We start from the raw sequence: 22505 nt of genomic DNA, 5'->3' as shown, positions 1-22505 counted from the left end.
AACATGCATTTGATGGAAGAAATACATCATATTAAGGAAGAAATAAGCGTTGAATGTATTCCACAACTGTACAGAGAGGAAAAGGAAAAAACAAACAAACAAACAAACTCAGACTGGAGAAAAATTACCTCGTCTCCTAACCCTTGCTGGGCTGGTTTCACCCGGGCCCATCATGGCCCGGGGTGAGTCGTGGGGTGGGGAGGGCGAAGGCGAGGCTTCTGATATCACCACTGAGTGGGGCGGGGGGTGAAAGACGAGCACCTGTCACTCAACACGTTGCCATGGATATGACTATATGGCAGCTACAAGTGTTACTTATTAGTCGGTGATTATATTCTGTTTTGGCTTACTAAAGAAGTCCTTAGAAAATTTTGGTGCAGACAAGATTATTTTTTCATCACTAAATTGGCAACTCTGATTTTTACTGCATACTTTACATTGGAGAGAAATCAGACAGAACTGGTTTGATTATTAACAGTCAAATCAGCACAAAATTAAAATGATGTTTATTAAAATGTTCAATCTATAAAAGGCTTTTTCAATTGTTCATTTCATGAAAAAATTCCAATCTTTGTACCCAAATTTTTGTATCATATTCATGGTATATTCTATGGCATTTCCATTTTCATGAATTTTGTGACTTGCCTGATATTTGTTGAATCGAGAACCTGTGAAAATACTGCCTTTTATAATACAAATGTACTGTATATCATCTTCCAAGTGAGGGATCACTCATGTTTCTTCTACAAGGGGAAAAATATTTATTCCTCAATCTGTCACTGTGGTTCCAAATGTGCAAATTCACCCATTCTGGAAATTGTCTGACATGCCCCATTTGTTACATATAATACACACAAAATGTATGCCATATGCAGTATTTAAGAGATCTGGTACCATGTTTGAACTCTGCCCTTATAATACAGTAAGTCATCTGAGTATCTATTTTCTATGACAAAGAACAGTCCTGTAGGACTGGAGCCCATGGAAACACCAACAAACACAATCTAGAATATGTGCTCTATCACAACCTCTAAGATAGCTGGGTTGAGCAACACACAGTGATATCAAACAGCTCTGATGCAAGTAAATCATAAATTTTGTGCTGCTAAGTGAAAAATATTGATTTCCTATTGACAGAAATGTGCCTCCACAGTCTCAAGATGTAGTTGTACACTACACAAAAAAATGTCTTTGTAACGTATACTAGATATGCACATAAATGTTGCATCTGTTACACTCTATTACACAAAATCATGAAATACAATGAACAAACATATTTCTTTGATGAACTAATTCTACAATTCCCCTAATCCTATTATACAAATGTATCTCATTCAACAGCATTGGATATCTTGACACCAACAACACTGCACTCTGCAAATGCACTGATGATAGAAGCACAAGGGATATAATGCATGTAACTTGAACAACACTAATGGGGACATAATGGGCCACGCTGTAATCAAATAAGACAGAACGGCTTCAACATAGACATAAATGAATGGCAAATGTGCTCGCAAAGAAACAGTGACTGTGCGGCAAATTCAGGTTATAATGTTAGCAACAAGACATCGGCGATAAGGCATTGCAAATAAAGCATTAGCATCATATGTTTGCAAGAACTTTCTTCGCATTAGGAAAACCATGCAATGCCTTAGATGTTATTATGATTTAGATGTGCCCCTAACATCAACAACTATTTTTCACAGGAGAAAAGAACCATCCACCTGGAAGACTAAAAGCAGGGACAGGTTGAATTTGAGAATTTCTCTAACATTTTGTTGCCATCTCATCATCGTTAGTCCCCTGAAAGTTAATTTCCATTTGTTTCCACATCTTTCATTGTCATGAAATTTGAGCGAAATTGTACAGGAAGGATGTACAAAGTACATTAGCACTTTTCTTTATCAGCCATGAAACTGACTTTTATACCAATATCACACAATTCTAGAACCTACACTAGTTTTTCTTTTATAAGTACATGTATTCTTGTCACTGGGTAATGTTAGGTACATATCGATGACAAATTTCATTGCATGTCTTAAAGGTATGCCTCAATATCAAAATATCATTTCAGACAAAAAGAATCAATGAATAAATTCTACTTGGTATCACTCATGATACCAAGGTTACTGTATTTTGTGGTCTCTTGGTCTTGTCGTAAATAAGGTCTAGTACTGATTATTTGTTGTATATGAAATTTAACAATCAGCTGAATGTGAGCAGCTCTCACATAAAGTTTTGATGTCAATGAAAGAGTAAACCACACAGATTACATATTTGAAAACGTAATTTTGCATTAACTGAGGTCAAATGGCAGAGTTCTTTTATCCTTAATTCAGATTATTGTTAACTGTGCAACTGCAACCCATGTTAACATAAAGTGTCAGAAACATACTATGTAATATGTTGATCTCACTCATTTGCATAATATATTTGGGACTGATCACAATCTTCTCTGTGTCTTGAAGCAATGGACAAAATAAAACCATGTGGTAGCAATGCTGCATCAAAGCATGGATGTTGGAATCCACAACACAAAGGACATAAAAAGACATATGAAAAGAGACAGATAGAAAGATAGATACACAGATATAGACATAGATAGACATAAAGAGAGATAGACGGATACAGACAGATAGATAGATAGATAGATAGATAGATAGATAGATAGATAAATAGCTCAGTTAGATAGATGGAAATATAGATAGATAGATAGATAGATAGATAGATAGATAATTAGAGATAGATGAAAATATAGATAGATAGATGGATAGATACATATATGAATAGATAGATGAATAGATAAACAGAGAAACATAAAAAGAGATTATACAGATAGATAGATAGATAGATAGATAGATAGAGGGATAGATGTAGATAGATAGAGATAGACAGAGAGAAAGAGAGAGAAAGAGAAAAAGATTGAGAGAGGGAGGAAGCAGAGAAAGCGGTTTTGAAATTCTACCTGATGGGAGTGCATCCAAGTCACTCTGGATCCTGCGGAGCGGTGTCGGAGGAGGAACCGGAAGAGATAGGGTGCCGGAGGACAGCGTCCACTTCAGCATCTTGGTCAGGTCCTCATCATCCAGGCGTGACTGGATGAGTCGCCGCTGGCGACGGGTCTCCTCTTTCTGGCGGATGCGGTAGGCCAGGCTGATGCTGTGCCCGCTGTCAGTCTCTGTCATGGTGCTCACTTTGAATTTAAATGGGAGCGAACATCACTTACATTTAATTCACATCATCTTTATTTTAAAAGCATCTAGTTTCATTCCTAAAATATTTTATGGCTGGCTGACTTTAACAGAAGAGAGAGGCCATTTTCCCCTGCTATGATGTCTCAATGTGGACATTATCAAAAGAAAACTACACAGTGTAGGAGACCTCTTTTGAATGCCCCTCAATTTCTCTCAGAATTGTGTGAATTGTGATCACATATTGGATGCCAAATAAGATGACTGCATAGATCAGCTTTAGAAGTAAAGACTATATTTGTCTGAAACTCTTCTACAAAAAACATTAAAAGAGAATTAGTATCAACACTAAATGCTTTAAACATTGCCTTTTTTTCCATGATGAAAATTAGGACAAGAGTATCAAGAAAAATGCTAAGGAATTCATTGTAACATGCATTTTAACCAACTCCTAATGGTTTGGGCAAATCTTGAAATACAATGTAAATAAAAAGTACTGCGTGGTATACATTTCAAAACTCAATTTAACATATCAATGTACAAATAATTATCATGGAAGGGCAACATTACAGCATGCCAGAGAGCAACACAAAGACAAAAAGAAAGAGAGCAGAAAATGAGAGCATTAGAAATATACAGACAGACAGATAGACTGACAGACAAGCAGACGGACATACAGATATACAGACAGACAGATAGGCAGATTAAAAAAAGAAACAGATAAACAGACAGACGAACAGGTTGAAAAACCGACATATGGACAGACTAACATGCAAGCGGAGAAACAAACATGCAAGCACACAGGCAGATACACAAAAAAAGGTTGAGAGACAAACATGGACATAGACAACAGACTGACAGACAGACAGACAGACAGACAGACCACAAAGAGAACTACAATGTAAACTCACTGGATGTGTTATCCTCCCCTGGTGGCTCTTCTCGTAGAAAGACTGGATAAAGCCAGTACGGGTTCAGCCTAGCCAGACCGAGGCTACTCCAAGTCAACGATCCAGCTGAATGGTTGGGCAAATCAAATGTCACACAAAAGATTTAGTATCAGAGACTATTACAAATTTATTTGCAATTCCACAAATGTAACAACATACTCATAAACACTGCAGGCACGTTACACACATGTCACAATGATAATTTTGTTTTATTTCAAAACGTTCCTGACAATATTCAACTTTAAGTATGAGACTAAAAGTGAATAGTCTGAACATAATGGGAGCCAGCAGTACAAAGTTGCATCACTGCACGCCAGCATCTTTGATACAATATTTGATTGCTGTTTGAACTCCTTCAACATATCACTATATGAATGTTGTACATGAATAATATTCTTGCAACTATCAAACAGAATGATTTACCAAGACCTGAATCTCCTTAGCACACAGCCACACAGCATTAGTACTCATGTGCAACTGGCATTACAGTTACATACACTCCTGATTGATATGCCTCTGGCTGAAAAATTGTCCAGATACATGTATCTATTCCTGCCAGACAAACTCTTTTCCTTTTGCAAGGAGCCGTAACATGTCTTTTGGAGATCACGGGTAATACCGGTAAACAGTGCCTTGCCATGGTAATTTCAAGATGTTACCTTCCTTGTCGTAGCCCATCTTGTAGAGAAGGAGACCCGTGATGTGATGGTTTTCAAGCTTCAGGCTGAGACGGAGAGGCGTGTGAAGGTCATTTGTGCCCTGATTGGAGAAAAGTGTTCATGAATATGCTAATGGCCAGTGTGCTATAGTATTCAAATCTATGCATATTTTTCCTCTAAGGAACTTGTAACAAGCTTGTCCATCCATCTGTGCATACTCAATGAATTTCAATACTTAGGATAAATCTTGCATGCATTACTTGTTGCTATGTCAGTCAAGTGTCAGACAAGACTCAAGCCCTTTTTTAACAGACATTACCCGAGACCACGTCGCGATATTTACATGTATGTGTGTCATGAAATTTTCACATGAAAATGCTCACTTCACCAACATAATTAAAAGTTTTCTTGCCTTCCTCCATTTGTTTCAAGAAAGACTCTATTGAAGGTGACATCACTTTTGTAATCCTCAAAAAAAAAAACCACTCACATGTCAAACTTTGGCAATCCACATTCATTGTATACAGAATCTACACACTGTTGTTGGCTGTGAATCAGATCTGGTCTTTGATGATTTAAATTCTTCACCTTGTACCATTAGTGTCGTGTCATAAAAGAGAAAACATCCCAGTATAACATCCATATATCATCACATTAACATATCCATCACACATCATGTCACAAAATTTCCTATCCACTTGTGTTTATTGAGCAAAGGAAGACAATCTCCACTCAACAACAATGATTTCATTTTCACTCCATCCCTTCATCTGTTCACTCGTGCTCTCAATCCAGCTGGATAAGAAATGGACGGAGAGAGGAGCGGTCAGAACCCAAACCTGTTTGAGGAGCAGCTTGACCATGTCCACGTTGCCATTCTGGCAGGCGTGGCACATCGGCGTCTGGTTGCCTTCCTCGGCGTTCACATCCGCTCCCAGCTCCACCAAAACTTCCACGCCCTGTTGTCAACACACAGTAGAGAAAACTAAACTAATATTTACAAGGAAATTTGTAAATACTGTCATAACATCTGAGGAAGGTGCTGATGATCATTATAGCTTGTGTCTCATGGTAATTTGCCTGAATATTCTCACTTAAATGGGGGTGGAAAATTTACATTCTTAGAAGTGTGAAATCTGCTTGAGCCATGGACATGGAAAAGCTGTTATGGTGCTTATTTCATGCTACAAGTGTAGCTTGAATTCTATTATGTGTGTGTGTGTGTTATTGTTGCTATTATTTCTAAAAAGACATTTTAACACTCTTTCTTGAAAAGCAATCCTACACCTCTACGCAGGAATGTTGACAAAAGTTTACCAGACATACACATACAAATACCATTATATACATTGTGGAGTCAGTGCTATTTAGCTTTGACAATGTAATGCATTTCATGTCACTCAAGGTTGATGCTATCAGAGCTATCGGTAATTCATTATGCTCGAACAGTACTATAACTTCTTAAATTGAATAAACAGAGATTACAGTTGGTTGTTACATTTGAGAAAATAGTAAATACGGCTGCTTGTTTGTTTACAAAACCAGCAAAAATGCACTACTTTGTTTATGTACAAAACTCTCATAAATCAAGTAAATCTGTTGAGTGTCACCTTCATGAGATTCTTCCGGCATGCCCATCCCAACATCTGGGTGGTAAATTCCCACTTGCAGCATAGGATGTAGAGACATTCACATACCAGGTTCACCAAAGCTGGGAGGGTGGAAAGGGTTTAAAATAATCACAAACATGATTGCAGAAATCTAATATAACATCAAAGAACAGATGAGCATGATATATGAAAAGCAACGCAATCTCAGATTCACAAGTTACATGTACAGTCAGACCATTAAGTTATGTTACTCCCGCACGCACTGCGCACGGGGCTGCTTCGTGCGGCTGCGTGCGGTTTCGCACGGGTGCGTGCGGCTCCGTGCCATTTCGTACGGCCTCGTGCGGGTGCGTGCGCTTCTGTACGCCCCCGTGCGACCCCGTGCGACCTCGTGCGCCTCCGTGCGGCTGCGTGCCAGTCAGTGCGCCTCCGTGCGGCTGCGTGCCACCGTCGAGTGCGGACCATCTGGCACGCTACCGTGCGAGGTGTTGGCACGGTACCGTGCGTGGTGTTGGCACGCTACCGTGCGAGTCCGTGCGAATCCAGCATCCTGCTAGTCCCGATACGGGACTCTTTTTTTTTCACCCTCTCATACGCCCTCATTGGTGGTAGCGCGAAGTCTTCTCGATCGCGACAGTCCACGCATCGCGTGAGTCCACTAATTGCTGCCCCCGAAAAAAAAAAAGAAAAGAAAAAAGATCTACACTTGGTCTCTCCTTATACTTCACGCCCTCAACGACGGTATTTCCGTGTGCAATATTGCTAATACCATACACACCGTAATAGTACACACCGTATACGAAGGCAGTCCAGGCAGTGGACTAGCATCCTGCGTGCGAATCCATTGGAGGCCGTGCGTGCATGCATTGTAAATAATAATGTCCCCTTTGTAAGTGTGTGCTCATGACTATGTGTGCGCCTGCGTGTCCATGTCTGTGGATCCGTGCCCATGCCTGTGTGCCTGCAAGCGATCGCGAGAAGACGATGCGATGTACACACTGTACAATGTTCAATGAAAGCCCTTACAAGTGTGTGCAACTGCGTATTACATGTAAACACTCATGCCTGTCCAAAAATGGACGATTTTCTACATTGCAGAGATCACTGCCAATCTTTCTAAAAATATGGAGTACCATCACCGTGTGTACATGTATCTCTCCTTGAAAAGAAATTGGAAAAATTGTGTGGTTGTATGTGTGTCTTTATCACTCGATAACTTGAACAGTGTAGAAATAATTATGGTAATAATGACAATTAACAACAACAACAACAACAGAGAAAAGCTATTGTATAATTACATTAAGGGAACCATTTGTTGATGATGATGATGATGTTGATGATGACTCAAAAGGTAGTAATAAATGTACATTGTAGATGTTCCATATTGTTGCATTATCAGTATGGTGTATTAGTATTTTTACTATTTTTGCCTCCCGTTCCTTCCGCAATTCTCTGAGTGCCTTTAATGCCCCCAAACGAGATTCTTTTCGCCCGTCGACAGAGAGGCACACAGGTAGTCCATGGGCCAAGAGCCGAAAAATGGGTTGTTGGTACCACCCGAGGTGGCAAAACCTTTTTGGTGTCATTTTGTTTGTCGGACATAGATATGCTTATCAAGCTATGATAGCATTTCCAAATGAGTAGCTTAGTCATAATAAATGAATTTTTAACCAATTTGGTCTCGTTTTTATATCCCTATACTTCTGAATCGAAACTAACCGCTATACAAATACGAGCACTGCCTTCTGTATGTCCACAGGTGTTCTGTTGTAAACGCGGTGCGCTTAGTCTTTATTCAAGGCAGCGAAGGGAATATCCAAAGGGTTATGATGTCCACAGCTGTCACGCGGTGCGCTTAGTCTTTATCTAGAACAATGTACCGTTATCATTATCTAAAGTTCCTAATAAAAGGGATTATCTATACTGTTTTTATACCACCCTCTCAACAAATACATCAGTTTTAAACAAAAACCACTCTGTTCATTTACAACATTATTAATTATAATGTATTGTAGTGTACCGGTACATTGTTTTTGCATAATCTTTCATTGTTGGATGGAAATAAAGCGACATTGGCGTGGTATTAGCGTTTTCAACGTAGCTTTTTCACCGGAAAATGATAAATAATTGAAAAAGACGCTAAAATTCACGAGAAATTGCTTTTTTGTTGTTGTTGTTTTTAGATAAAGGGATATACACTGTATCATAAGCTTTGGATATTTCCTTCGCCGTCTTGAATATTAGACTAAGCGCTGTGGACATCATAACCCTTGGATATTCCCATCGCTGCCTTGAATAAAGACTAAGCGCACCGCGTTTACAACAGAACACCTGTGAACATACAGAAGACAGTGTTCTTCTTTGTATAGCGGTTGGTCTCGATTCAGAAGTACAGGGATATAACAACGAAACCAAATTGGTTTAAAATTCATTTACTATGACTAAGCTACTCATTTGGAAATGCTATCATAGCTTGATAAGCATATCTATGCCCGACAAACAAAATGACACCAAAAAGGTATTGCCACCTCAGATGGTACCAATATCTGGCCTGGCCCATGGACTAAGGTTGGTAATCCAGCTGTGTGAAGGCAGTCAAGCGGTTCATTGTGTTCCCCTTTCTACGGTCAACTACATGTGCTCGTGAACAATGGAAATATCGATCGGGTGCGAGGTATGAATAGAGCGTGCGCTGATGAGCTCTCAGAATCTTTTGTTCTACACAAAACCAGGTACCTGAATGAGGTGACTGGGGTCAGCGAACCCGCATTTCTAACTCATTTCAGCCTTGATCATTTTATGGACATGTTCGTACGAGTTTACAGCAGAACAAGCAAAAAACTAAATCAGGAAAAGGTACATAATACTGTAAACCCCCCCCCTTTTTTTTTTCAAAGAGCAGGAGAACAAATCCTGATAGAATAAACTCAGATCTTTTTATCAAACCCACTTTTCTGAGCATTTTAACACAAAGAAAAATGAATTTAGGCCACTGAAGCAGGCACCCTTGTCTTCATTTTGGGAACCTGGTAAACCAGGTTCCCGTATATCAGTTGCTCCCACGGGAACCTGGTAAACAAGGTTCCCGTAAGGAATGGATTAAAACACACACACACACACACACACACATTCTTTGTCCTTTCTGATATTCCCCCAAAGTCTTGAAATATATGTAGAGCTTACACATTGTCGTAAGCAGGAGATTAAAAAAAAACATCGTCGCTGCAGGATAGGTCGGTATATTAACAGTTTCCGTCTCGATTGGTTTGTAATCTTGGCAAAATACTGACAACTACTAGATTGCTAGAAGAGAGCGAAGTCATATGTGGATTTAAAACGTTTCTTGTGATGGCTTATGCACCAACATGCCCCTTTGATAATGATCGATTAACCCGCGAGTATCGTAAAAACAAACAAACGAACAAATACCTCGGGAAAATCCGATTTGTGACTGGTTCACCATAACATTCGCGCCTATCGCGTGCATGTGTATTTGCGTAATTGTTGGATGTTGACTGGATATTGGTAAGCTGGCTTAGTGCATTGTGGGAATGTGGGTAAATAAACATCCATCATGGCGGTTTGAACGATTTGCCGATCGATGCATTGAATAGTGTTATGTATGGTGTGGTTTGTTTTCAGCCTAGTTTGGCACTTTCTGATGATGAAGCACAATCATGTCATATTTATACTTCTTTGTCATACAACTTGTACCTCGCATCCGGTGTATCGGATTATTATTAACCATGCATTGTTCCATTGCGCTGACGGGGGAACTAATCCATGAAGAACAACCTCGGGAGATTGTTACGATAATCAAAACTGTTTTGGGCTTTCGGCATCTGAAAAACATTATTCTAGCTCTTGACTTGACTCCGCCACTAATTAATATAACGTAACCCTCACTAAAAGAACGCATTGTGCCACACATAAAAGGCGGATTACACCTCTGAAAGCCATCATCGGCGACCAGGCTTCTAGAAATGTCTTTTGTATCGATACAGTACTGAGGTCATACTCCAGCCAAATGTTTTGATAAAATCATTAGTCTACCTGAAATGAGAATCAAGGAACGAACTGATCCCCCTTTTTTTGTTTTGTTGAGTGAACGCTCCCTACATCCCCTTACCCACAAGAAGGCTACGACCACATAGGAGCAAGTGCGCTGTTAGCTGTCGTGCTTGAAACAAACCACGGGCATTATACATACATATATATGTATATATATATATATATATATATATATATACATATATTAATGAATTTAAATATACATTCATACATATATATGTAATGAATTTAAATATACATTCATATATATATATATATATATATATATATATATATATATATATATATATATATATACAAATATATATAGATATTGATTGAATCGTTTCTTTACTCAAGAAAATGTTTTACATTACACCACCGGTCTAGTTATCCCAAGGTTTCTTTGAAAATGCTGCAAGCATCAAAATATCAAACATCGTAATTTCTATATACAATTTCCCGTGAATGCTAAGCGTATGAGAGAAAGAGATATAGAAAAGAACAAAAAACTTCTGCCATATGTCTTGTTTCTCGCTTTATTGCAGCGTATGTCATTGTCGAAGTATAAATGCTATGATAAATGTTTGTAACAACCACATGAGAACTTGCACATTCGATTCCCAACAACCATTAAATCATTGGGGTCCGTAAAAAAGGTTACATAATACATACGAAGCACCTCATTATAATGTATTCGATGGACCGGTGCAGAAAAAACTGGCTGTCTGTAATCGGCCTTTGAACATCTCTATTATGCTCATAATCCCCGACTTTTCAGATGGCGGCTACGAGCGCGTCCAGGGATGTTTTTGTATCAACGTTCTGATTATTCATGGAGGTACAATGTAACCTGATACTCTGGCCACCTGGTCTATTCAAAGTATTCTTGCGTAATACACGCGCGTAATTATGTTAGGCTGTGTTTCACCATGATGAATATATAGGACCCCATAGTAGCAATATCGGCTCTTGCGTTGTATGAATGCTATACAGGGATCCTCCATTTGGTTCGTTGGCCAAGTAGATTCTTTTAACGATCTTATAAGCAGGCTGTCATTCATAAGTATGACAGAAAAAACAACAACTTCAAGCAACAACAAGTTGAGTTTCGCGAACTAATCTTCCATTTGAGTTGGTTTCTCGGTTTTGTTTCAACAATTTTTATAATGTTGACAAAAGCCTGATGGGATGTTCAATATTCAAATAAATCATTGCACCTTTCTCGCAATCTTTGACAACTAATGATGACTAAACCTGTGAAATCCACGATTTATTTATTTATTGTTCTATTTTTTTTTTTTTTTTTTATATATTTGTATAGAAACGTTTTCTCTTTGAATTTATCCATCATGACTGCCTCAATATTTCGACCGTAATTATATGACTTAGGTTTCCATGGGATCAATAAAGGAGATCAACGAACGCATTTTTGTAGGTTTCCTGTCGGGTTTAATGTTGCAAAGTTTATGTGCAATCACGATTCACTTACAACCCTATATATACTGTAATGTCGGGATGAGATATTGTTCACTACACATCAAGTGAGATTAAATCTTACACAGTGATATGATATATATGATAAAAGTCATCAGCAAACGGGATAGATTATTGTTTTGTCTATGTGTGTGTGTGTGTGTGTGTGTGCGTGAGCGTGTGAGAGAGAGAGAGAGAGAGAGACATGAGAAAGGGAGAATATATATATATATATATATATATATATATATATTTATTTATTTATTTATTTATTTATATATATATTCACTTACAACTATATAATTTTATAAAACACATGTTCAAGTCAGTTGACGGAACATTTATAAGCTCTTCCGGTCTGCGTATGAAACATCTGAGTCTATGCGATAAGAAGAAAGATTGAGAGATAGAGAGAGAAAAATAAAATAGGCTGGTCTTCTAAATTTTGTTCGATGAATGGTAATCTGAACACACTTTTGCAAACGAAATGAAATATTATACACGGCTAGGTTTGCCTATAATCTGTGTTATGGTAATATGTTATTAGATTATACATAATAATACGGGCAAAATATCTTGGATAAGTGATCGCCACCATCGATGAGGATATTCAATCTAGACGACTAATTGAAGATGATGAGAATGAAGAAGACATAGTGGATAGCTGGAAAGGAAAGTAATGTGATGCAATGAGATAAAAATGAAAATGAAGGAGCACGAATCGAGGCAAATGTATTACAAAGGAAGAGAAAATGGCATATTCGAGTGTTTAAAATGGTTTAACATTATGCGAAGATTTCATGGTCATTTTTTTTCTGTGTGTGTGTGTGTACGTTTGTTTTCTAATTTTACAGTTATGTAATTCAAACTCGTCGACAAAATAAAAGAAAAAAAAGATAGCGCCATGAATATGTTCATAATTCAATCTCAGTTTCCTCTCACTATATCCTATCACTTCAAAAAACGTATTCAAATTAGAATGTCCATAGACAATTCAAATTCGTCTCCATGTGAGAGAGCGTCTTTTCAAACAGGGTCGCAGGTGACCATTCCCGAATTCGACGCAGAAGTTAATTCAATTTAGCAACAACAACAACAAAAACTAGAGAGGGGCCGTCAAAGGCGGCAGACCCACGCCTTGTACAAAGTAGGGGTAAACATACTGTGCATTCGGTCATCTACCAGAATTCGGTCACTTAATTGCCAGTGTCCTTTATCACCAGCCAGTGCGTTCTACCAAAGATCGTACACTGAAGTGTACGATCTTTGGTTCTACAGTCACATCACACGCAAATCACATCATTTCACATACGGTAACACTCATTCACCACAGGAAAGTCCTTTAGTCTCCTCCAAAAATCCATCGAAAATCCCAAATTCCACCGTCAAAAGTGCAGATTCGGAACTTTTCCAAGCGCGTGCGAATTAAGTCCAGTTTTAAGAGTATTGTCTACGCGATGGGTCGCCGAAAAAGCGCTAAAAATCGAGAAATACGCCGTTTTCTTGCGGGATATTTTGCTTATAGCAAGCCGAGAGTGTGTTGATATCAAAGGTCGTATGAGTGTACGATCTTTGATGGTATCCACAAAAGCGCAAAAGAAAAACAAAATTTACGTACCCCTAGGCAATTACCCCTATGATTAGTGTCTACGGGAATTATTCAATGCAAGGGTTAAATGCAAATGTCTACTGCACCAGTATTCGGTCACCAACGAGCGCCGCAACGTCCCCGATGCTATTTTGCACCAACAGGGTAGAGCGCGATGCATTTTCAGCGGCCTTGCACCCGCATTGACATTGAGCGCGCATATCGTGCAGTGTGACTGCGACCGAGCAAATGCTCCTCCAACGAAAAAAACAATCAATTTTAATATGAAAAATCATCAAAATACGGGCCAGTTTGTGACGACGGAGAACGAACTTTCATAAATCCAGAAGGACATAGTCCTTCAAATAGGCGTAAACGTAAATTTCGGAATTCTTACGAACATTTGAGCAGCGAAGTCCGATCGTTTGGGGAGTTTATGTTTTCGTATGGTAGCGGAAAATCGCAAAGTGAGAAACGGGAAATTTTCGGAGTGGTCACTATACCATGGGGTCAAAACTTAAAGGTCGCACAGAATTTGCAAGGGTCAACCGATTATCACCAAAATCTAATCGATTCTTTCCTGTCATTATCCAGACATCCCCTGAACATTTCGTGCAAATCCGTTTACCCGTTCTCTTGTTATCTTGTACACAAACAAACAAACAAACACACACACAACAAACAAACAAACAAACAAACAAACAAACAAACAAACAAACATACGGAACCCTTTACATAACCCCCTGCCGATTTTCATCGGCGTGGGTAAAAAAGGCTTGCCATCGCGTATACTCCAGCAGCTGTAGAAGAAGCCGACATGATCATAGAAGTATGACAAGCACAAGCCTCACAGGCTTGAAGGCCTAAAATTATTACATCACTTGAGAAAATAAGGAAAAGACAATATTTTTGTTGAAATAAACAACATTTCTCCTGGCATTCTTCAATCTCTCATAACAGACGGCTAATTTTGCTGAATTGTTCTTCTCTTATGTCATGAGTGTAAATCAATATTTGTTTTATTGTTTATACAGTACCAGTCATCCCCCGATAAAAGACAAGAAAGAAATGAAGAACTAATCTCATTCAATAAGCATAATGTATGAAGGAAATGAGCATTTGCTGCAATCGTTTATGAATATGAAAATGCTGCAATGTGCATGAGTTCGCGAAGTCTAATGGAATGAAAAAATGTAGTCCTACCTAAATGCAGATATATGCTTAAGATATGAAGAGTTTGTTTGCAAAAACCGATAAGTCCATATTTGCCAAATGGAGATATTTGCGATTAAAGGTCAAGAAAAATAAAGAGAATAATAAGAAAATCTTTGCTTCTTTTGACCATAACTTCAAAAATATACCTTTATATGTTGTGACCAATATATCATTTAAAAGGTATTATTTTGTACTTTTTGACAGAGAGAGTACTTCAAAATCTTCAAAAATGGACTTATCGGTTTTTGCAAACAAACCCTTCATATATATATATATATATATATATATATATATATATATATATATAGGGCTCCACACTAACTTTTATTTTTGGTGGCCCAAAGGCAAACATCCGACCTTTTTTGGTGGCCCGATCAGGCCACCAAATGCTTCATTTCTGAAATTTTGGTTGCCCGACGTGCGTTTTTGGTGGCCCCGGGCCACCGGGCCACCGTTAGTGTCGAGCCCTGTATATATATATATATATATATATGTTACATATATATGTTACACTGGCACGATAAGTGAATAAACCACTTCAATAGCAACATGAAAACATTTGATTACATCGATACACATGAGATAAGACAAGAACACTTCATGCTTTTATTGCCCGAAATACCTTACTCCTAAACAAAGTGTTCAATTGAAGCGATGGGTTATCACAGGTCCATCTCTCGCAAAATTGAATCACCCTTCGCAAATTTGGAGCGCTTTCTACGAAGGCAAATGCATTCTATGGACTGGTGCAGAAAAAAGAGACCGTCTGTAATCGGCCTTTGAACTTCTCTATTATGCTCATAATCCCCGACTTTTCTACGAGCGCGTCCAGGAATGTCTTTGTATCAACATCCTGTCTATTCAATGAGGTACAATGTAACCTGATACTCTGGCCACCTGGTCTATTCAAAGTGTTCTTGATAAAAACATTCGCATATGTTAGGCTGTGTTTCACCATGATGAATATATAGGACCCCATAAAGGCAATAACCATCGGCTCTTGCGTTGCATGAATGTTATACAGAATATCCTCTATTTGGTTTGTTGGCCAAGTAGATTATTTGAACGATCTTTAAATGACATAATCAGACTGTCATTCATAAGTATGAGAGAAAGGAAAAAAAAAACTTCAAGCAGCATCGAAGTTGAGTTTCGCAGACCAATCTTTCATTTGAGTTTATTTCTCGGTTTTGTTTCAGCAATTATCCCTTTCATAATGTTGACAAGAGCCTGATGGGATTTTCAATATTCAAATAAATCATTGCATCTTTCTTGCTTTCTTTGACAACTTATGATAACTAAATCTGAAAAATCCATGCTATTGCGGTACCTGCCATCCACACAGAAGTTTCTCTTTTTTTGTATAAGAAGTTTGCTTTCTGGAATTATCCATTATGTCTGCCTACAGATATGACTTAAGATTTCCATGGGATAAATAAAAGAGATCAACGAGCACATTTGTGATTCAACAGTAGGGGGTTAAATGCTGCCAATTTTATGTACAATGTTATAATTGACTTAAACTCTACTGCCAAGAAGTATTGCTCATTACGAATCACATGAAATAAGATTTCACATAGTGATAAGAAAGAAGTTATTTGTTATAATATGATTATGATGAAAACTCATCACTAACCGGAAAGACTATTGTTTTGTGGAATTTGTATATTTGATAGAACATTTATGAGGTCTTCCGGTCTTCAGGTGAAATACTGGAATCTATGCGATGAGAAGAAAGATTGAAAGGGAGAGAAAGAGAGAGGGAGAAAAATAGGCTGGTCTTCTAAATGTTGTTTGATGAATGTATATATATATATATATATATATATATATATATATGTATATATATATATATATATATATATATATATATATATATATATATATATATAATACAGGCAAAGCATCATCGAGAAGTGATCTTCACTAATGATACTATTCAATCAAAGAATTGGATAACTGGAAAGAGAGGGAGAGAGATCAAAGAGGGTGGGGGGAGAAATATGATGGTCTTTTAAATTCTTTTTGATGGATGGTAATCCGATCACACTTTAGCAATCGAAATGTAATGTTACATCCGGTCAGGTTTGCCTATCTATGTTATGGCAATATCTTTTTAGATTGTATATACGGGCAAAATATCTGTATACGTTTGTCGGCGGGAATGAAGTGGATAGCTGGAAAGGAAAGTGATGAAATGTACTGGGAAAGAATAAAGGAGCACTAATCGAAGGAATTGTATCATAATAGAAAAGTAATGGAAACTTGATTATAAATAATGGCACATTATGCAAAGATTTTGCAGTCGTTTTTCTGTATGTTTTTCTTTCAATTTCATAGTTAAGTAATTCATAATCGCCAACAAAAAATAGCTTCCTGAAGATGGCCATTCAGGTTTGTTTTCCCTTCGCTATATGCTATCTCTTCAAATGCAGCATGAACACACTTCAATTTATAGTCCATGGGCCAAGACCCGAAAAATGGGTTGTTGGTACCACCTGAGGTGGCAAAACCTTTTTGGTGTCAGTTTGTTTGTCGGGCAGAGATATGCTTATCAAGCTATGATAGCATTTCCAAATGAGTAGCTTAGGCATAAAAAAATGATTTTTTAAAACCAATTTGGTCTCGTTTCTATATCCCTATACTTCTGAATCGAAACTAACCGCTATACAAAGAAGAGCACTGTCTTCCATATGTCCACAGGTGTTCTGTTGTAAACGCGATGCGCGTAGTCTTTATTCAAGGCAGCGAAGGGAATATCCAAAGGGTTATGATTTCCACAGCTGTCACGCGGTACGCTTAGTCTTTATCAGGACCAATGTACCGTTATCATATCTAAAGTTCCTCATAAAAGGGATCATCTATACTATTTTTATACTACCCTCTAAACAAATAAATCAATTTTAAACAAAAATCACTCTGTTTATTTACAATTATTCATTATAATGTATTGTAGTGTACCGGTACATTGTTTTTGCATTATCCTTTTTGGTTGGATGAAAATAAAGCGACATCGGCGTGGTGTTAGCGTTTTCACACTAGCGTTTTTGCCGGAAAATGATAAATAATTGCAAAATACGGTAAAATTCAAGAGGAATTTTTTTTTTTGGTTGTTGTTGTTGTTTGCAGATAAAAGGATATACACTGTATCATAAGCTTTGGATATTCCCTTCGCCGTCTAGAATAAAGACTAAGCGCACCGCGTTTACAACAGAATACCTGTGAACATACCAGAGAGCTGCATTTTGCAGCTCTACGGAACATACAGAAAACAGCGCTCCTCTTTGTATAGCGGTTAATTTCGATTCAGAAGTATAGGGATATAACAACGAGACCAAATTGGTTAAAAATTTATTTATTATGACCAAGCTACTCATTTGGAAATGCTATCATAGCTTGACAAGCATATCTATGCCCGACAAACAAAATGACACCAAAAAGGTTTTGCCACCTCAGGTGGTACCAATATCTGGCCTGGCCCATGAACTATTAGACCCCGTTTATCCAAGTGCGAGGCTCGGCCGCGGCCGAGTCCACCTTCATTTCAGTGTAAACGCGCAAAAGGCCAAATGCGAGGCCAAAATTGGCCTCGCATTTGGCCTCACTCTGGAGGTGGTCTCGGCCGCGGCCGAGCAGCGGCCGAGCCCGGCCTTTTCTTGGTGTAAACGCAAACTGGGCCAAATGCGCGGCCAATTTTAGTCTGGCTTCCAAACCTTCTGCCTTTATCTTTCGCTATTCAGGATATTAACCCCCTCAACGTCGAAAACTAGTATAGTTTAAGGTGGTTTTGTCCTGCAAAGGATTCTTTTCTTCGGCAAAGGCCTTTGCCCGAACGGCGACTTCGTCGCCACGGAATTCATGTGGCAAAGGGTCTGAAAACCAGACAAAACCAAATTGCATTTGTTTACAAGCAGAGCGCCACTACGACAAAATATTGAAAGGTTTGAATCAAAAGCGCGGCCGAGCCCAGCAGTGTAAACGGACAAAATTGCGGGGCTCGGCCGCGCAATTGAGGCCGGGCTCGGCCGCGGCCGAGCCGCGGCCGAGCCCGGCCCCGCACTGTAAACGGGGTCTTAGAATGCCAATCGAGAACTTACTGTCGTCTCTATATGAGAGAGTGTTTTTGGTTTTTTTTTTGTTTTTTTTTATTCAAACAGAGTCGCAGGTGAGCATTTCCGAGTTCGTCAGAGGAGTTCACTCAATTTAGCAACAAAAGGATTGCCACCTGGAAGATGAAGAAGTCGGCATGACCATGGAAGAATGGTGAACACGTGCCACACAGGCTTAAAGGCTTAACATCGATACAACACTTTAGAAAATAACGAAAAGACAACATGTTTGTTGAAATTAAAACATTTCTCCCGACATTCAGCGATCTCTCATGGCAAACGGCTACTTCCCATGAAATTATCATCTCTTCTGTCAAGAGTGTAAATCATTTCATTGTGTGTATCAATCATCCCCCGATAAAAGACAGAAAATAAAGTACTTTTCTCATTCACTATGCATAATGTATTAGGCAAACAAGCATTTGCTGCAATCGTTTATGAATATGAAAATGCGGCAACGCGATTTCATGAACTCTATTATAATTCGAATGAAAACATGTAGCTAAATTCAGATATAGAGAGAAGACACATGCACAAGTGCTTAAACCACTTTAGTAATAGCAATAAAACATTATTTATATCAGTTAAAAAGAAGTTAATTTCGTACTTTTACTGCTCGAAATACCTTACTCCCAAGAAGTCGAGTGTTACACAAGGGCTCCATAATCACATCTCGGTCTTTCGCAGAATTGAATAAGCGCTTTGCAAATTTTGACCGCTTTCTACAAATTTGAATAAAAAATAGATACTTTCTTCTTTTTTTTTGGCATAAGTTGTCATATCCGATTGACTGAAAATGGATTGAACTACAACCACTCGCGTATGGCTAATATCCTTGCAACTCGATGATTGCAAAATCATTTAGACTTATGAACTTACGAAACAAATGAACTAAAAGACCCAGATTTCTAAACATTTTGAATAATTTATCGAGCGACTGCGGCTGAAAAGAAGCATATTATAAAGAATTCATACAAAAATATAGAATCAGACTGCACAGACAAAGTCACTATTGTCACTTTCAACGTAATATGGGATATAATTTTTATCTAATATACTTTTTCTAACTGTTGCAGATATCAAATACCGATCGTTATTTTCATAGACAATTTCTCCAAATGCTATAAGCGTATGAGAGAAAATTTGTGCGATGTGTCTTGTTTATTCGCTTTATTGCAGCGTATTTCGTTGTATTTTAATTTCTATAATAGATAAATGTTTGGAACATGCACATGAGAACTTGCACATTCGATTCCCAACAACCATAAAGTTATGGTTACGTAATACATCCGAAGCACATCGCTAACATCCATTCTATATGGACCGGTACAGAAAAAAAAGAGACTGCCAGTAATCGACCTATGACCTTCTCTATTATGCTCTTAATCCCCTGCCCTTTTAGATTGCGTCAAAGAGAGGGTCTATCTAGGAATGTTTTTGTATCTGCATCCAGTCTATTCATAAAGATACAATGTAACCTGATACTCAAATTGCCAGCAGGTCTATTCAAAATATTTTCGCCCAAAACAAGTGCACATGTGACGCTGTGTTACGCCATGATGAATATACGACTTCGATTAAGTAGCACAATCGACTGCGGTGTTTGTATGCCATACATCCTGTACTAGGTTTGTTCCGGGCCAAGTTGTCTTTTTTTAACGATTTTATAACATAATCAGATTATAATTCATGACGGTAAAACCCTTCAAATAACTATAAATAACATTGCTGTCATGATAACACACACAAAAAAAAACATCAACACAACATGCAGGGACACGCTAACGATTTTACTTTTGACTTTATTCAATTTGCCGAGTTTTGGTAAATCTCAGGACTCGGCAGCAGAAGAAGGCCAACATTTCATGCCAGTATGGTAAGCAGGTCGCCGTGCTGAGATGGCTTTCATAGAAAATCCGTAACTGCATTACTGATATATACGACGTAGTATGCCACAATTCTTTATCATGTAAATGTGTGCTAATAAGGTAGGTGCGTGCACACAATGCTCTTGACCGCCGCACGCACGCTTTTCACTCGAGTGTGGCAATTTGCATAACGATGCAAATGAGATCGCGAGAGCGTGCGGATGGTTGCTCGTCATTGGTCAGTTTCCCAACCGTTGCAAAGGTCTGAATGTCGTGAAAATTTCACTCATGTTTGCCGACATTTTGCTTGTTTATAGACATGATGTAGCCTATGACCAATCATCACAAAATGTACACAGATGGCAACTTTGATGTATGTAGTCCCACAAAATATAATTCATTTCTAACATAGGCATCAAATTGTTGGTGAAATTCTAAGTTTAAAAATGCGTTTTCATTTCATTCGCTCAGCCCGAGTATACTCGGGACACCAGCGGGTTAAGAAACAATGATGGGTTGTTGTTGTTGTTGTTGTTTTAGGTTTAATGGCAATTAGTCATAATTTTGACTATTTTTGCCAGACTATATAATATCTATATTTCCCTATGATTCAATTATTAATATCCATTTTAAAAAGATTAAATTCTATCATTATATCAATATTTCTTTTATTTCCAACCAATATGTATATATATATATATTTTTCTTTTCTTTTTAATTACAGACATTTATTGTCATCCTCGCTCAGTCAAAATGATTTGAATTACGCTGATGAGGGTGCCAGTTTTCGTAACTGCGACCGGCAGCCCCACAAGCACAGAGTAGATGCGTATGGGGCAGCGTAGATGCGTATGAGGCTGCTTGTCGTAGTTACAGTTTTCGGCACTTTAGCACATTTCCTTGTTTACGCATTACCATCAATACTGCACCGTTTTAGCTCGGAATTTCGATATGAAATTGAACTATTTAAAAGGCCAATAATAATAATAATAATAATAATAATAATAAGTTCGGGCTATGTTCAAGCTAACAACCTGTTTCTTTCACGGGACGAAACAATGCAACAGTCCTGCTTAGCGACGGCGTTTACGCTCAATCGCACGCACTACCGTATACGGCGATAGTTTGGATGTGTAAGATAATGACCCAATCGCAGGACAGGTCTATCATTAACTATTCTAACCAATACGGCAGCCCGAATGTAAACTGAAGTGCGTTTGTGTCCGTGCCGCTGCCGCCGCATGAATGAGTCGGTAAGCGTTGTGTGTCGGCTGCGGTGACTTAGTTGCCGCAAGTTTTTAACTCACAAACAATAGGAAACAGTAGAAAGAAAGGCACGCAATGCGTACTACAACAAGCGTACAAGAGATGCGTTTAGCAAGTACCAATACCTATACTAGAGTGAATAGAACCTGAGAACCCATTGTAGGCGGGGATTCAAAAGACAGCATCAGTAGAGAAAGTTAATGAAGTTAATTAACGATAGTCGTCTTTTCAGATCGTGTTCTTTGCGTGTACTAAAAACACTCTAATAATGCACATGGTCGTAATGTTGCAGAGCATCAACGACTGCTTTCGTGCCTGCTCTGCTACAGCTGTATACAGGCGTAACATTCTGAATTCCCGCCATATTAGGCACATTCCCCTTACAGGCGTTGCGTCCACATTATTTATCGCTTTTATCGCGCTTGCCAAAGCTGCACATAATTTATACTATACGTATCAGAAGCAAATGTTGATGTATAGGTCTGACAGCTTCATGTTGTTTTTTTTTTTTTTATAATTA

The 22505-nt window shown here is 38.3% G+C and overlaps 2 protein-coding genes across 2 annotated transcripts in view; one reads left to right on the top strand and one right to left on the bottom strand.

The window, feature by feature from the left end:
• LOC139718362 (origin recognition complex subunit 5-like) overlaps nucleotides 1-22505 on the top strand; it is a 299115-nt gene that overhangs the window by 110712 nt on the left and 165898 nt on the right. The gene's annotated exons all lie outside the window — the stretch shown is intronic.
• Nucleotides 1-22505, bottom strand: part of LOC139718367 (leucine-rich repeat serine/threonine-protein kinase 2-like) — a 159747-nt gene that overhangs the window by 64178 nt on the left and 73064 nt on the right. Inside the window, exons 19-25 of the mRNA XM_071629838.1 lie at nucleotides 6414-6514; nucleotides 5643-5762; nucleotides 4804-4903; nucleotides 4106-4210; nucleotides 2969-3196; nucleotides 1728-1735; nucleotides 129-261 (exon numbers count right to left, since the gene is read on the bottom strand). Of these exons, the coding sequence (XP_071485939.1) occupies nucleotides 129-261; nucleotides 1728-1735; nucleotides 2969-3196; nucleotides 4106-4210; nucleotides 4804-4903; nucleotides 5643-5762; nucleotides 6414-6514 (795 nt within the window). The remainder of the gene's footprint in view (nucleotides 1-128; nucleotides 262-1727; nucleotides 1736-2968; nucleotides 3197-4105; nucleotides 4211-4803; nucleotides 4904-5642; nucleotides 5763-6413; nucleotides 6515-22505) is intronic.

The sequence above is a fragment of the Diadema antillarum genome, unplaced genomic scaffold (assembly GCF_040938485.1).
Source record: "Diadema antillarum isolate AM-2024a unplaced genomic scaffold, OU_Dant_1.0 scf00000093, whole genome shotgun sequence".
In the NCBI taxonomy this organism is placed as follows: domain Eukaryota; kingdom Metazoa; phylum Echinodermata; class Echinoidea; order Diadematoida; family Diadematidae; genus Diadema; species Diadema antillarum.
Note: the sequence above shows the minus strand (reverse complement) of the source record. Positions and strands in the feature narration are given on the sequence as shown.